This window comes from Magnolia sinica, chromosome 2 (assembly GCF_029962835.1).
Source record: "Magnolia sinica isolate HGM2019 chromosome 2, MsV1, whole genome shotgun sequence".
Lineage (NCBI taxonomy): Eukaryota > Viridiplantae > Streptophyta > Magnoliopsida > Magnoliales > Magnoliaceae > Magnolia > Magnolia sinica.
The window spans coordinates 27,484,313-27,501,978 of NC_080574.1; the positions used below are offsets into that span (position 1 = coordinate 27,484,313).

The 17,666-nt window shown below is 39.7% G+C and overlaps 1 protein-coding gene across 2 annotated transcripts; it reads right to left on the reverse strand.

Annotated features, from left to right (window-relative positions):
- Positions 1–1,273: 1,273 nt before the first annotated feature.
- Positions 1,274–7,829, reverse strand: LOC131236804 (uncharacterized). Of its 2 annotated transcripts, none has more exons than XM_058234256.1 (4): positions 7,514–7,827; positions 3,993–4,815; positions 2,915–3,081; positions 1,274–1,865 (listed from the first exon to the last, which is right to left on the reverse strand). In XM_058234256.1, the coding sequence occupies exons 1-4, from the start codon at positions 7,726–7,728 to the stop codon at positions 1,658–1,660; spliced, it is 1,413 nt and encodes a 470-aa protein (XP_058090239.1). In that variant the 5' UTR covers positions 7,729–7,827; the 3' UTR covers positions 1,274–1,657. The 2 variants fall into 2 exon arrangements, with proteins under 2 accessions (XP_058090239.1, XP_058090240.1); XM_058234257.1 differs by having other exon boundaries at positions 1,715–1,854; positions 7,514–7,829.
- Between the last annotated feature and the right edge of the window lie 9,837 nt (positions 7,830–17,666).

Genomic DNA, 17,666 nt, shown 5'->3' on the forward strand with positions numbered 1-17,666 from the left:
ACAAGCATTCTGGCAGGGCCCACACATTGTCCTTTGTAGAATAACTTGTTCTACAAAGACTAGCACAGCAGCCTGCTTTGGCACGCAAACACCTGATATGGAGAGGAGGAATACAAATTCAGCTCGCCTGAGTGCACTTTCAAAGCACTGGCCCACCTCACGTAGAAATATGATGTAGAGCGGGTCGCAGATAATTTCATGGATGGACCAGAAAAGGCCCAATCAGAGACGGAGATGATCCGGACCATCGGAACTTAAAAGGGACGTATCTCACAACCCAGCCCAGCAGGTTGGGTGGCTAAAGTAGCTCGTCCTATGGGTCGCGGATAATTTCAAAATAGGGCAGCCATGTGTGGGACCAAGGCCGCTCATCAGTTGGTCCATGCAATGTAGATGAGATACCTAAAAAACCAGCCTACGTGATCATCATGTGGCCTGCAACTATACAAAACAAATGACCGGTTAAGAGAAGTTGGCCAATGGGGCAAATTCTCTCTCCATGTATTGTCCAACTGGTATTCATATTCACCTTATTCTTATGCATGAAATCTGACCGTCCAATGGAATGGTCCTGTCCCATCGGACACAAGTGTAGCCCGTTCCCATGGGCCATGCCGCAATACCCTTCCCGATTGAATAATCACAGCCAATAATCAATGGCCCTTTTCAATGGACCATCGACAAATACTCTATTTCTCTTCTCAACCACACTTAAAAAGGTTAGGATATCCCCATCGATGAGATTTCTGGGGTATTGTCCATTCAACATGGGGCCCACAGCCCAATGATCTGGATTACTGGATCAGGTACCATTTGTCAGAACTGAAACACTAGAAACGTACCTAATCCCCAGTGCAAAGCTCGGGTCAAGGATCCCAGAATTCCTCTTGGATGGAACCCCAAATCACCTGAGTGATTTGACGACTCCAGCGGAATGGATAAAATGATCAGCTCTAAAAACGATCACCTACAGGCGAAGTACAACAACTTTGAGGTACCATAAAATCTTTCCTGCCAACATGCCGCTTTTGTCAGTCTGCTCCCATGAAAATGGTGGTTCCCGCTAGGAAGATCACCTGGCACAAAAACCAGGCCATTCCGTTCATCATGTGGACCGCAACATTGGAATAAATGGGACAGTCAAAGGTCTCTCACTCAACATACAGGTTTGGCACACCCAGTAAACAGATCAGCCTGATTTTCAAAAAAGGTAATCATCATGGTGGAACCTATTGTTTCCAGGGTGTTGATTTCCTAGGTGAGCAGCTCTTGCTCTAAAATAGCAGGCAAATGTTAGAAGTTAAACTTTAATTTACATCTTGAAATTTATAATGTCTACTAAAATTTCCATTTCCTTGAAATTCTTTGTAAAATAGCAATCGTTCTTGGGGTTACTATCTCGAGTGTCCAGTGTATATATTGTGCCGCGCTTACTGCTCCAGACACTTCGTGGTCTTCATGATTCCTAAACACTTCAAGGTCTTAAAATAGCTCTTTTGTTACCTTCTTTGCCATGTCTCTTCAAAATTTCGTCTCCAGTAGCTTCGGTTTGTGAAATAGCTTATTTTCCGTTTTCAGCAGCCGCTCTTGTTCCTACTACCTGCCACTTTGGTAACTGAATCCCACCCAAAACCAGTGCCACTGCTGTGTGGTAGACCTAATCACTGACCAGTGCACGGGGTCTATGCTCCAGAGTCAATAACGACATACCGGTCTGTGAAATTGCCCTCACAAATCCCATGTTTGCTGTCAAAGTAGGAGCCCGCCAGTAATCTCCTGTCCCAAAAACGACCTTGTTCTTCAGTGCAATCTTCCTTGTAGTGGGCAGGCTCATCATCCGCTCGGAAGGACTATCTGGAACAAACCTGTCCAATTTGAAACCAGTTAGCGCAAATAGATATGAATCTATGATCTTGCCGTTCAAAATGGTAATGAAGGAGGAAATTGGATATATGTTGCAAATGAGGAACTCTGATAGTGGATTCAGAAATTTCTTTCAAAACAAAAACTGCAGCAACCACATGTCAACAACCATCTCCAAGTTCCCAAAAAACATAGATCAGTATCTTAAAGAAATATCATTACAAGACATCCCAAAATGCCATAAAACTCATTTTATACATAGCCCAACATCCAGTCAAAGATACTTCTCAAAACAATATATATATATATATAGAAAAAGGTACTATGCGCTCGAGCTGATGGGAACGTCCCATGAGGTCGAGCTGTGTGGGCCCCACCGTGATGCGTTTCGAACATCTACCCCATCAGTCAGATGCACCATACCATCATGGGCCTAGGACTCAAAAATCAAGTCAATCTGTGACTTGTGTGGGCCACACCACATACAGAAGTTGAGAGGGGCCGTGCACCATTAAAACATTCATAATTATTTTTTGGGCCCACCGAGATGTGGCTTGCAAATCCAGGCCATCCATTATGTGTGTCCCACTTGGATAAGGGTTCAGACCAAGTTTTAGACGCATACAAATTTCAGGTGGGCCCCACCAAGTGCTTTTATATATTTTTGGCATGTCTTCACATGATTTTAGATGGTATGGCCCACCTGAGTTCTGTATATGGATGATTTTTGGGATATCCCATAATTTAAAGGGGACCCATCAAATGCACGGTGTTGATGGTCGACACGCATCACGGTGGGGCCCACACAGCTCGACCTCATGGGAGCTTATCGTGAGGTCGAGCGCATAGCACCTTTTCCATATATATATATATATATATATATATATATATATATAAAACCAGTCAAAGATGGAAGACATCTTAGGTATTCTCAAGGTGATTTTAACTGGTTTAAAAGATTCAGGTAGATTTCCTCATTTTTAAAATGGGATATCAAAACATTGATGCTGCTATTATTAATGAAAGAAGTACCAATAGCTAAGAAACTTACATGAGCTGTTTTAGTAATCGATCTGCTCTCGACTTCTCATTGGGTCCTGCATACATTGACACAAGCTCCTTGAACTCCAAAAGAACACTTTCACAGATGACACCTCTCTTACAAGATAGCACACCACTCAATTCCCCTAGAATTGGATTCTGAAGCTCGGACATCACCTGAAAAAAGGAAAGTTTTGGACTTCAAACAGAGAAACCCAATCATAAATGCTGTGATTGTAAAGTGACAAGCAACGATTAAATGCTATTAGCCTTAGACCCACTATTTCTACACCCGACTTGATTGATTTGCATATACTCATCCCACTAATTTTACACCCACCCTGAACCAATGATCAACTTAGCCCTTGTTGTATTCAATCAACGAAACTTTCATCCTTGCAGCCTGTTGAACCCAAACTGAAAGAGTTTTCCAAGTAGAGTTATGTTTTCGAATATTTATATAAACACAACATCATGACTTCGTTGGTTTGGGTTTTCTCTTGCCGGATGTGGGTATGGTTGTGTGTAGTTTAGCTTTTGTCTTTTTAGGTGTTTCTTCCTTTTTTCTGCTTGGTTTGGTTTCTGTTGGGCTTGTTGTTTTTCTTTTCTTTTTAATAAAATCTCATCTTTCAAAAAAAAAAAAAAGACATCATGACTTCGCAGTCCAGTGCTGCAAGTGACAAGGTAAAAAGCTCAGCCCACTGTTTCTCAACTTCCACTTCATGGGTCTCCATCCAATAGAATATTGAAAATATTGCTTCGTGTCAACAAACATCTGGTGACCATGGATTAACCCCGACTAACAAAAACTAAAAAGAGGCCTAATGGGTTTGAGTTTAAAACTATCTACAAAGTTCTTCAGAAAACAACCTCATGCAGTTTAACAATCTCACCATCTAAAGTCTGAAACCACAAAAGCATGCATCCCAAACTCACCATGCTCGCTGCACCCTAAACCTAAATTGCTAAGCTTAATGACTAATAGCCAAACCTAGGGTACCATGCTATACAAGGTTAGAAATAATGGAATCCTGCATTCAAATTCCCCATGGGAGAAGCAGTGAAAAGCCTCAAAGTGGATAGATTACCTGTGCCATCACGAACTTGACATTGTTCTTAAAAAGCTTTCTCATCTCACTTTCTGTTGCTGTCAACAGCCGTTCTGCGCCACCATTACTTATTCCTGACACAAGTGCGACCAAAGCCGTTGTATCAAAATTTATCAGATTCTCGCCCGAGATCGCTTCTGGTTTAGCAGCAACCACACCCATGAAGTTCGATCTCATTGTTGAAATCAGAGAACTGAATGCATCAGTTGAAATAAATCCCTCGTGATTTTCAGTTGGTTCTAGATTAGCAGCTCCCATAACAGGATCTTTCATGCCATGGTCCAAACTCAATTCACTTTTCTCAATGCAGTCGATATTTAGCTGGAATGCTGAAGGTTTCCCTCTCACAGTTACATAAACCCACTCCTCTTCTAATTCTGTGAAAATACTGGAATCGGGAAGAGAGAACTCAGCCTGAAACTCAGAGGCCCCGAATTCATCTTGGAGCTTCTGAGCGACAATCTCATTGATCCCATTGGAAAAGAAAAGGACGACTGACAATGGCTTCAGGGTCAGTGCAGAGCAGGCTGCTACCAGAACATGTTCTACACGTGTTCGTAACCCTTTATGTCTGTGAGAACCTAACCACGTAATGTACTTTGGGTTCCTATCTGATATGATAAACCAGAAAGGGTTCCCGTCAACGGTACAAACTATATCAACATGGATGCCTTTTGAACGGGAATCACATTTCCTTCCATGAGGTGAAGATAGTGGAATAGGCTTGCATACACGTGACACTCCACTTATAAATGGCTGCTGAAGAACATGAACAACTGACTCGAGGTAACCGACATTAACACTGCACAAACAATAGCGTGGTTGAAGCTTCCAAGTTCTGACAATCTCTTTATGAAACAAAACAGTAAAGCAAGCAGTGAGACCTTATCAAATCAAGAGGAAAAGCACAATGCTCTGCTCAAACTATTGGCGCTTCAGCTCAGACCAGTGTTTGGAACAGGTTGGAAACACATTTTGACAATCAAAATTGCCACCTTCTAGGGCCCAGCATAGATGGTCGAAGCTGCAAAGAACACCCCTGTTGAACAATCCTAGCCATCATTCTTTCATGCCGGAAATGGATGGCTAAAAACAGAACATAGACCATGGAGCACATGAAAAATCATAAAAGGCTCATCCTAGATAGCAGGCGTGGTTCAGAGGAGGAGATTTTCGCTTCATTATCCATCTGCAGTGGGGCCCACAGTACGAACAATCAGGATCTTTGAAAGGTGGGCCTTATCTATATGAATATCAGCTTGAACTGAACAGCATTCTTCAAGCCAAGCACCACTGTTTCAAGGCAATACATTGTGTACTGCTCAACAGAAGGGTTTTATAGCAAGTCAATGTTGAGAAGCCTCTACTTAAACAACACTGAATCCAAAGATGAGGCATTAGTGCAAATTATCCAACCAATCAAATGAGGGCAGGTGAGGACTCCTGGAAATGAGGTACTAAAATTCCCATGGATTTTATGAAGTGCTGCAGATGATCTAAATAATAGTTTTCGTGGTTCCAAAAGAAACCGGACCAATACCAAGCATTGTACATTAAGCCTAACATACAATTTGTGTCTAAGTGCGTCTAAATGCATCAAAGGCCTCTTTGTCCTTCAATGATGTAAATTTCAGCTCATGTACTTAGATGCACTTAGACGCAGTTAGATGCAAATTGTATGTTAAGCTTAACATACAAAGCTTTTTGTATCGGACCAGGGCTCTTCCAAAAATTATATAACCTGTATTTAAGCATTTAATACACTTCTACAGACAACAGTGACTGAGACCAAAGACATTCTCCAAATTTCCAACAAATCAACCAAGATGAACTTGTGAATATTTGAGGAAACACAATATTGAGAAATATATGAACCTGTTAAAGGGTTACTTGGATGTCCCTCGCAAAGAAATGGGATGTTTTTCGGATTAAACTGGGCTAGAACCTAGACTACAGTGTCTGTTTGCGACAAGTCACTTGATTGTGGCAACTCATCCACCATACATGCAGGATATATGCATGGCAATCCAAACTGTGCAAATAATGTGTCCCATTGTGATGGAGAATAGCAGGAAAACTACCCTGATTGAACAATTCCAACTGTCATATTGGTGGTGATCAAATGGACTGCTGACTTTTTTTTCTTTTGAAAGATGGACTGCTGATTTTTTTTACTCCTTTTTTTTTTGAAAGATGGGACTGCTGAAAAGAAAATGTCCAGCCGTCAGTATTTGATGAGAAAAACAGATGGTTGTGATTGTCCAATAAGTGTGATTTTCTGGACTGTACTCCATCCACAATGTGCTTACAATTTGGAAGATCTTTATTGGTACACCACGCATATGGTGGATGGGCTGACACAATTTAGTCAACTGTAGCAAACATGTGTTTTAGTCTAGACCAATCTACAATAACAGATGTTGATTTGGGCTGACACGATATCCTACCTAAGGTAGTTCCCATTTTCTGTTACACCACAGGTGCAGAGCTAGGACATGTATCTGTTCCCATCAAATATAAGTTGAGGTGTTGATTGGAGTACATCCAAACACTTTTTAAGTGTTGCAAATGATTTCAGGCTGTGTTTTGAAGCATACTGAGCACTCAATCAAATTGCAATAATTATTCAGTAAGGTGAAAACAACCAATTGGTAATTACCTTACTATGGACACTGAGAGCCTGCACTCCAAATTGAAATTACACAGCCTTTTCAGGTTGACTTGAAGGGAATGTAATTACAGTTTGGTCATTTCCACTCCATTGAACAAATTATTGAAATCTGTTTCAATAGTGCAATTGGTAGCATTTGGATGCACAATTGAATTCCACTACGATAGCTAGCTCAACGGAGTGGAAATGACCAAATAGCAATTACCTTGAGATAATAGGATCCAAAATGCAATGAAGCATTATACATCACTCCGGCCGAAAGTTTGTACACCAACACTCCGGCTGTTAGTTGGTACAAGCGGGGGCCATGGTTAAGTAATCCAAACAGTTGAAATTGTAAGCCCCAGTGTGGATGGTCCATGCATCAAAAATCTCCCAGATGGAAAAATCAGAACACCTCTATTGGTGGCTGAAGAGATAGACAGTTACAAAAGCAAAATGCAACCCCAGTTAACATTAAACCCAAAAATGGTCAAATATCATATGGATAGGATCCTCCAATCAGGTAGCGTGTTGGGGCATGGGCCATCCACGGTGAGGAATACCAAACCATGGGGCCCACTTCTACGAACTGAGAACTCAATTGTACTGTAAAAACTCGTCACAGAAAACTGCATAATACCTTGATTGCAATTACTTTACTTTCGAGCCGAAATTCAAAGGAACGGAAATACAATTCTATGTAAGCAATTGCAATTTGGTCATTTACTCTCTACGGAACTAGAAATATTGCAATTCAATTCAACAGTGCATCCAAACGCGGCCGTGGGTAAAGAAGGGGAAAAGAGAAGATAACCGTCTGGTTGTCTTTGGATCGTGACGTACGTACCTGATCGAACCAGAGAAATCATGAGGAAGGGAGAGACGGGAGAGGAATTTAAGCTCGGAATCTGCCAATTTGATGAGGGTCCGTTTGCAGGAATCGGTGATTTTGGATGGAGGCAGGGCTTGGATACGATCGATGACGGATCTGCATCTGTTCTTCGCGAACTCGACCTTGATGCTTCCACTGGAAGCGGCCAAGGAGCGAGCGGGTTCGTTCATCTTCCCGCGCGTTCCTAAAGAAGATTTCCCTCCGTGGATGCGCAGTGTGCAATCTCCCTCGGATGCGCTGAGTGAGCATTGCTCTGCCTTCGTGCCGTTGTTTGCGGAAACGGATTTGCTACTCCCCCTGCCACCAGCTAATGGCTGGTGTTCGGTGGTCTGTAGGCCCCACCATGATGTATGTGTTTCATCCATGCCGTCCATATATTTTTATAGATCATTTTATAATGCTACAAAAAAAATGAGGTATATCCATCTCAAGTGGACCACATTACATGAAACAGTGTTGAATGAACGTCAACCATTAAAAACTTTTTGGGGGCGATAAAAGTATTGGATCAAGCTGATCTTTGTTTTTTCCCTTCATCTGGGACTTTATGACCTAATCAAAATATTAGATGTCAGATAAACAGTATAGTGTGCCTTAGGAGGATTTAAATGATGGATATCCAATCACTATTTTTTTCCTGTGGTGTGGTCCACCTAAGATTTATATCCTTCTTATTTTTACAATAAAGCCCTAAAATGATCTTTAAAAATGGATTAACGGAATGGATGAAACACATACATCATTGTGGGGCCCACAGACCACCGAACATCGGCCACGGGGCTGGTGTCAGGGGGAGTAGCCAATCCGTTCCCGTTGTTTGCTTGAGGGTGTACGTCACAAACGTGCCTTGCCGAGACTCGCTAATTGACACGTGGGATGTGGCAGATCCGTGCGAGATCCAAGACGGCCATCGTATTGACCCTGCTATTTTCATGACTCGTATAATGATAAGGCATGAGGTGGTTCGTGCGGGCACGGGCTCATTGCAACCTTGACTTGACCGTAGGATTTGGACCCGGTTAAGATGTTTGGCGCATTAGAAGTTATTATCATAATGTATTAAATGAAATGGAACTTTAAATCCTTGGTTTGAAAAAACATTATGTTTGGTTTGTCATAGGTTTTCAACATTGGATCATGTACATGTAGTAAGGAGAGCTAGCAAAGGCTTTCTACAATTCAACTAAGATTTGCAAAATCTTGGGATTTGCTCCTAAGAGTATGATCTAGGAAGTTCTTAGGCTGGTAAGGGAGGTGGGGCCTACCTTAATATTTGTGAGGAATTCACCCCGCTATCTATTTTACAAGATTATTTTAGATTAAGCGACTGTTAGAATATTATATGACCTTGTTACCATATTTTGTATGATCTTGTTACCATACATATGTCAGAATATTATAATAATATTCTTTTGCATATTACAATATTATTCTTTGTATTTATTGTCCTTCTATAATTGTTTGGCCTCATTCACATATAAATAGGCCATCTTTGTATAGTTTATATACACATTGAAATAAAGAATTTCTACGACAATCTCTCTCTTTCTCTTTATTTCTTCATGGTATCACAAAGAATATTATTGTAATATTATGGCACATATATGGTAACAAGAGTACACAAAGTATGATAAAAAGATCACACAATATTCTAACAACGACTAAAAATGAGATAAATTTAAAACTCAAGTGGGCCACACAAGAGAAAATGGTGGGGATTGAGTGACCACCATTGAAACATTCATATGGCCACAAAAGTTTTGTATCACAATGAAGTTTTTTACGTTATCAGTTCATCCCAATAGGAATGAACTTATAAACAGTTGGGATGACATATAAACATTAAGGTGGAGCTCGGGAAGGTTTCAATGGTAGGAAATTCTTTCCCCACTCTTTCCTCTCATATGGCCCACTTGAGTTTTGGATCTGCTTAACTTTTGGTAGCATGTCCTAAAATGATCTCGCAAAATGGATGGACGGGGTGGATTACTCACGAACATTAAGGTGGGCCTCACATTACTTCTTGCTATAGTTTTTAAACACAATTTTCAAGATTAGTAGTTGTTTTCCATGTACAACTAAACACTACATGAATCAAAACATGTATTTAAGCCCTACATCATATATGATCCAAACACCAGAGTGAATAACTCACTCACATGGCATTAAGAGACAATCCACATACAAGTGCATTCATTGCAAAAAAGCAATTCCATCCCACCTAATACCATCTAATTCTATGCACCAGACACCTTGGTGTGTTTGGTCGGACGTACTGGACAGAACTGGATGGTATTAAGCGGGATTTGATCCCTATTTTCATCCAACGGTATGTTTGGATGGCCTCATAAACTGCACTCTCCACCCAAAGGATTTGTGAAATCTCTCCTTCAGATTTCGCCCACTGCTCGATATAGCATAAGATACGGGATGCGACCACATGCAGCCTTACAAACGGCCCACCGTGATGTATAACTTCGATCCGCACCGTCCGTATGTAAGGTCCATTTAGTATAAAGAATTGGACCAAAACAAAGGTAGATCAAAGGTTGCAGTGGACCACGCCATAAGAAGTAATGGTGCTAAGAACGCCAGCTGTTGAAAAACGCATGTTGTATTGCAATATACTTTGTATTTCCAAACACTCCCACAAGTTTACAACTAGAAGATGGCTGAATCCCATCACCCATCCAAACAGAAAAACCCAGATCATCCCAGGCTATTCCAATCTATTGGAAGTCCTAGACAACCACTAAAAGACATCTCATTACCTTAAATCTAATTACATCCCATCTGATCCACTCTAATGCAATGTCCCAAACTGGCAAATGGAATTTGCTTGGATTTGAAATTCGATGATTATATGGTATGGAATTGCACTTGATAGAATTAACAGCAATATTATACGATGATTGCAAGTCTGAATTACCATGACATTTTGTGTATTGAGTGAAACATGCATTTGGTTAACCATAGGATTGTAATCAATGAACAAATTTTACAACTATTGTCAGTCACTCAAATGTTACATGTAAAGGGCGCATATAAATGGAGAGCATGGATAAAACATATGCATCGATACGGGGTTCGCATATGTAGTGGATTTCGAAATCTATCATAAATTTCTCTATCTACTATTGAAATTGGATAATATAATACTTGAAATAATCCAATCATTTCCATCATTTCCTAATACGTGATCGCATATGTATAAACAGAATACAATTCAGTACCATCTAATTCCATGTTCCAAACAAGCGGCTTATTTGGAGCATGGGATTAAATGGTATGGAATTATATTAGATGAAATTAACATCATTATTGCACAATGATTACATGTTTATAAATACAACGGTATTTTGACCATCAAATCTCACTTTCGATGTCAAATTCTTACCCCTAAGAAAGCATTGTAACAAATGAAACCAACATTTGTTGGATCATAGAATTGTAATTAAAGGACTAGATTTTACAACCAATGTCGTCCGCTTGTACGCATATGCGACTTTAATATCACATGTAAAAGGCACACATGGATAGTCAGGGTGGATAAATACATACATGATGTGGGGGCCATAAATGTAATGAATTTCAATATCAATAAGAAATCTTATAGTGTCTATAGTTAGGATTGGACGATATGATACCTAAATCAATCAAATCCTTCCTGCGGTTTTCAAATGTAGGAAGGGATTTTCATGGGACCAAATGCAATTCCATACCACTTAATCCCAAGTTTCAAATAGATTGTTAATGAGGTCCATGAGTTGAGGTCATGCCTAGCATGTAATTAAGTCAAAATCAAAGTTTGACTTCTATTCATGCCTGGGTCATTCGAACGGTACTCTAGCACGTAATCATTAGTTAGGTAATTGATGGGGTCATTCGAATAATAATCTATCACATCCATTAATGCTCACTGGTCGCTACAGGGATGTTCGTCACCCTAACATAGGCCGATAGCTCGAACACGGTGTCTCAGATCATTATGTATGACTCATGAGTCTTTGTAGGATTGTAACACACTAATGGTTATGAATCAGCTTAAATCAATGGTAAAATGGTATCACATATTCTATCGAATGTTATACAATCACCAAGCATAATAATAACTGAGTCATGCATTAGATTGATGTGATCGACTATGGAGGACCACAGGTAAATCGACATTGGGTGCAACGCATCCTGTGTAGTTCCAACTACTGTTGATTATTCGTGTTCAACTTCGGTCAACCGTATAAGATTGGAATAGCTACCCTGAAGTGAACTATCCCCCTATTTAAATAATTTATAGAGCTCGATCCACCACAACAACAATTCGGTTTTACTAACCACATAAACATGATCATAAGGAAATTCAATACCACACCAATGTATATTAATTGAGTAGATGTATGAATCAGTACAATCTAACCAACATCAACACGATCAGACCTATATCAACGCATAACAATTGAGCACATGTGTAATTCAATATACATCAACACGATTCAATTCATATCAACATATCCCAACATTCAACATTGAAGACTTCTAATATTAGGAGTTTCATATTCCTCAAGCATTTCATTAAGTATGTTGTTAACCAAAAAGTAAACAAACACATTTAATTATTTAAAATGCTAGGTAGAAGCTTGAGGGTAGATCTTCACCCCGGAAACGAAAATCCTGTTGGGGGTCATTGCATAAAACCTTAGGATATAGCCTTCCAAAAACATCAGAATTATGGGATAATGAAGCAATAAAATAAATCAAAGCACAAACCACACGACAAGAGTTTTTTACGTGGAAAATCCTCGAAGAGGTAAAAACCACGAGACCTTGTTAGATCAACAATCCACTATGAAGTAGAACGTTACAACCGATCACAAGTACGCACCGCTTGGATCAAACCTAATTCACTCACGTAGGAGTAGATAGACAATAAGAGAATAAAAAAAAATGGAGACATTTAACTGATTACGAGTATGTAAAAGCGTTGAGATGTCGAGTACACAGTAGACCACCTTTACGAGCAGAACCTCCATTCCACAAGCTTCCTCTCTCTCTCTCTCTCTCACACACACACACACCTTTGATAGCCCTAAACCCTTTAGCAACCCCTTGCAAAGCTTTATGAGACCCTCTTGCATTACTTAAAAAAGCACTAGGAACCCCTATTTATAGTTTAGGCAACTCCCTTTTGCACTATGGTGAAAATTGCCTCAAATTTTTATAGTCCGCACAAAATCCGGACATGAATCTGCATAACCTCGACTGGTTAAGCAGGGTCCTCGACCGGTCGGGCGGCCCACTCGACCGGTCGAGCACCTCGGAGGAATAAACCAATTTGCTCGTTGGACTTTGAGTCGAGCACCACTCGACTGGTCAAGCGCCACCCTTGACCGATCGAGTAGCCTACTCGACTGGTCAAGCAGCGCGGTGAAACACTCTCATTTAAACCCTGCTGCACTATCTCTCCTCTGAATTGAGGAGGAAAACCCCATTAAATCCTTGATTCGAATGCAGTCGAAACATCGAAAATTTAGAAAAAAAAAACACAAATCCTAATTTATTGGCAATATCATTTTTAGTAACTTAAATTTTAACATAACCAGACTTTAATCGAGGGTTGAAGGTTTTACCTAACTTAATTCGAGCAAATCCCAACTCGATTCAACGAGTCAGAGCTTATAATTAGTGAACAACAATATCTACATGGGTCTAGACCAAATATGATTTCCACAATAGCATGAGCCACTCCTAATCGATTGTTGATACCCCAAGTCATATCACAAACAAACTATAGGGTTAGGGTTTTGGGGGAAAATACCAGATCTTCAAATTAGATCAAGAAAAAACTCGTTAGTAAGTCGAAGTTTATAGCTAGGCTGTGAAATAAGAAGGTTAAATGAAGTCTTACCTTTGATTACAAGTAGAGATGGATTCAGTGAAGGATTCATTAGCTCCAAGGGTTTTCGTCGAGGGAAATCCAGTGAAAACAATACCAGTAACCCATCTCTCTCTCTCTCTCTCATTCTCTTTCTTTTTCTATCTTCCTCTCTTCCTCTTCCTCTCCCTCTTTTTCTCTCATTTGCTAAGGTAATTTTGTATGGGGAGAGAATAAGTGAAATAAATGAGTATTTATAGTGTAAGATGTTATGCAATTGACACTAATGCATATGTACTTATTATTATAACCTTATGGGAGCTTGTTTATAGTTTTTAGGGCCCACTATAGGGTGTATAGGTTGATCTATAATGATGGATATCAACCCTGAGGGTTGTTTCTATAATTTTTGCATTTTTATTATTTTTTTTGCGCCTGAAGTTTATTAAGTCGATTTAGGCAAAACCTATATAAATAGGGTCTCAAATCACGCACAGGACATCGCTAGGGTTTGGAGAGAGGTGGAGGGCTATGCAGAAGTGAAGAAATGTGAGGGATGAAGTCCTATGGGGCTTCATAGCATCCCTTACAAGCAAACACATTCACACTGTCACAGTTGACCGTGCACAATTATGGTCGACCGTGACCCCCCGGAGTAAAACCGTGAATCCCCACATAGTTAGGCACAGTCGAATGTTCATTTTCACGGTCGACCGTGGACCTCCGCCCACTTCAGGATTGACCGTGGATTTTCACGGTCGACCATGACGACCCTTTTTCACATTGTTATTGGAATTTTTGAATTTTCACACTCCACACTATCAAAGTTAATCTCTTCTTAATTCCATATACCAACTGAAGTAGTTTTTGGGGCGATTATGAATGAATTGCAACCCTACAGACTCAATCACATTGATTAAGACAATCCTATAAATCAAATTGCAACATTTTAATTTGCACGGCATGGGAAACTGACCCAAGGTTCCCGTTTCAAGTTTTCAAGTTCCAAAACACATTAAATTAGAGAATTTGGTCCTAAAGTTTATGTCCCTAATTTATTGGATTTCCTACATTGCCGGATACTCCTAAAACTACGGAAATCTCTATTTTTCACAATAGCACCGTCAAGTTTTGTCTAGGTTACCTAAACTTCACACTTTCACTTGGCCAAGCAGTTTTGTTGGACCCAAAATCACTCATTTTTGTCCCAAACACACACAAATACGCATAAGGACATGCACTCAAATCGAGAAATCAAAGGCAACGTCCAAAGACATCCAAATTTTAAGTTGTGCAAAAATTTAGAGCGTTACAACACGGGAAGTACTCATAGGAGTAAAGAAAGTCTTACGCGATGGTGCCAATCTACTTGAAGATGTAAACGATTGGGAAAGCAAAAAAAAACCCAAATAATGGTTGATAACTGAAAAGGTAATATTTGACCCTATGGGAATCTATGCATAGTGAAGAATTGATCATTGATCAAGTGGGCCCTACCAATGAATAAAATAAAAACAAAGGAAGTAAATATCGACTCCTATGAGAATGTGGCATTCAATGTCCAAGCCGATTAAATTGTAATATTTTGTCATTGCTTAATATAATAAAATAGTGTCCAAGCTTTCAAGTTTATGCTGCCGCCTATTATGAGTGTTAATTTTGCATGTTCACATTAAACCACGATCATTGGCTACCAACCCCATCCTATCGCATGCTAGACATTGAAACGGCGGCCGAAACTTGAATATCATGCTTCCCATCACATCTCTTGATACGAAGAGACACGGGGTATTATATACACCCATTTCGGTGCCCTGACTTGGCCTAGTAAGAAATTGCCACGTGATGCCATTGTGTGTTTAGCACACGTCGGGGGCATACTTGTACCCGAAGGGACCTTTTGGTTGACTTCCATTCGGTGTTACGCATTCCGTTATTAATGTGATGACATATATCCTTACGCATGCCTTTGAAAGGGTGAATCGTCACATGCCATGTGCCCATGATCAACGTGCCCACTTATGAGAAAGCATATTAGGCACGCATGTAAAAGACCTGTCGAATAACAAATATTCTACGATTATGGTGATGATATTCTCGGTGATATTGTCTCGCACAATCCTTCCAAAATGTGAGATCTCAACCTGACGAGTTGAACCTATCACCTCTAACATATCTGTAGTAGGTGTCAGATCTCACTCATACGATCAGGAACTAAGTGATCTAGACCAAGTTACTCAAATGAATGGTCATGATGGATCTCAAAGCTAAATGCCTCTTTGGGTAGCACGAGTCCTATATGGGAGCATTTACATATAGGACGTGGAAATTTGAGATCTAACAGCGTCAAACTTTTTGAAGACCTTCCTAGTTAAGAGGTTACTCATTTGCTGAGAAGATTTTCTTATCCAAGAACCAATGATGTAAGCACAAAGGATCCAGAAGCAACGGGGAAATCATAGTTAGGGCTTCACCGCATCGACAATATATAAAAGGAGTAATCAAAGAATAGCTTGAGGTTTTACGTCAAACACATCGATTTATCTTTTATTTATTTTTCCTAGCATAGCCTAGCATAGTTACAACTATTGTCGAGCGGCTTTCGCTACAATACCTTATGAGTAGAGATAGTCTTAATGTAACTTTAAATTATAGACCGTGATCATCTAAGTTCCGATTTGGTTGATTACACTTACCTTGATCATATGTTCCGATAGACGTATCATGTATTTATCATTTTCTTTTGTTTATTCATTTGGTTGTCTCACAACTTATCTTTTGTAATAAACATCATTTCAAAATATTAATGGAATTGGCAACATTTTGTCTTCTTTAATTTGAACGTGCATCTTTATTCATTTAAGAATTATTTTGAAATTAAAATGTCAGTGAAAGAATAATTTATTAAGTTCAAATACTCACGTTTATTGTCACAATGCAAAAATAACTAATTCGGAAGGATTAACCTCCTTTAATTTCACTAATCACCTAAAATAAAGCGCAATATTAGTGGTTGAGAGAATTATAGATCTTTGATCCAGTGTCCAATCTTTCTGTTTTGGTGAAGGGGACACCAACAATTCAATCAATCATTGAGTTGAGTAAACCCTGACATGCCTGCGCATCTTACTCATACACACGAACCAAATCTACACCCTCGATCACACAAGTGGTCCAATTTAATTGAATTGAGTGCAACAAACTGGATCCTATATCCAGTCTCCAATCTACCCGTCTTAGCAAGCAAGACACTGATGATTAAGTTAAACCTTTAGTTGAATAGCCTTTGGCGTGCCCGTGCATCATACCCACCCATGGAAGCCTTCTCATTCACAAGTGTGGCCTCAGTTGATTGAATTCACATTATTAACATATTGAAATATTTAAGATCCCTGACGAGTGATGAGTTAACTATTTTCCTTTGAATTCACATTATAGTCATTTCTATTGAGGCCTATCATATAAACGGTTCAGATCACTGCAACATTACCCTCAGATCCATTGCTTGCAATATGGACATTGAAAAACAACAAACCTTGATTTGCTTATGTCCAGACTCAGTAACCAGCGTCTATAACTGCTAACTGGTAACCATTTTCTGACAGGATACACTGATTGAACCGTCCATACTCTCATGGCAGAGAGCGTATTAGATGTTACCTGTGTTCGTCCATATTCCCTTGACATGGAGTGGATTGGGCGTTATCCGATAGAGCGGATCAAGTGTTACCCGGTAAAGCTTAGTGGGTGTTACCATTACAGTAGGGCCCACCTCGATGATATGCTGTATATCCATTCCGTCCATCCGCTTCTATATCCATTTTTAGGATAGATTACCAAAAATTATGTAGATCAAAATCTAAGGTGAAACAAACCATAGGAAACAGTGGTAACTGAGTGCATTACTATTAAAATTTCCAAAGGGCCCATTGTAAGGTTTTATTAATGTTTATTTGTAATCCAACCCGTTGATAATGTCAAGAATATATGGATGAAGGGAAAATAAAAATATCAGATTGATTGAAAACTTTTATGGCCCACACAAAGTTTTTAATTATTATTCATCACTGTTTCTATTAGTATGGTCCACCTTAGATTTGGATCTTCTTATTATTTAGGATTTCACCCTAAAGTGAAATGTAAAAACAGATGGACAGTGTGGATATACGAAAGATACATCAAGGTAGGCCCCACACGGTTAGGGAACACCCACTAAGCTGTTACTCAGGTAACCGCTAA

Coding starts and splice junctions, on each gene's coding strand:
- LOC131236804 (XM_058234256.1), bottom strand. CDS start 7,728: ATGAACGAACCCGCTCGCTCCTTGGCCGCTTCCAGTGGAAGCATCAAG. Junction 4,816..7,513: donor GATTTCTCTGGTTCGATCAG/GTACGTACGTCA, acceptor TTGTTTGTGCAG/TGTTAATGTCGGTTACCTCG. Junction 3,082..3,992: donor TCAAGTTCGTGATGGCACAG/GTAATCTATCCA, acceptor TCCTTTTTTCAG/GTGATGTCCGAGCTTCAGAA.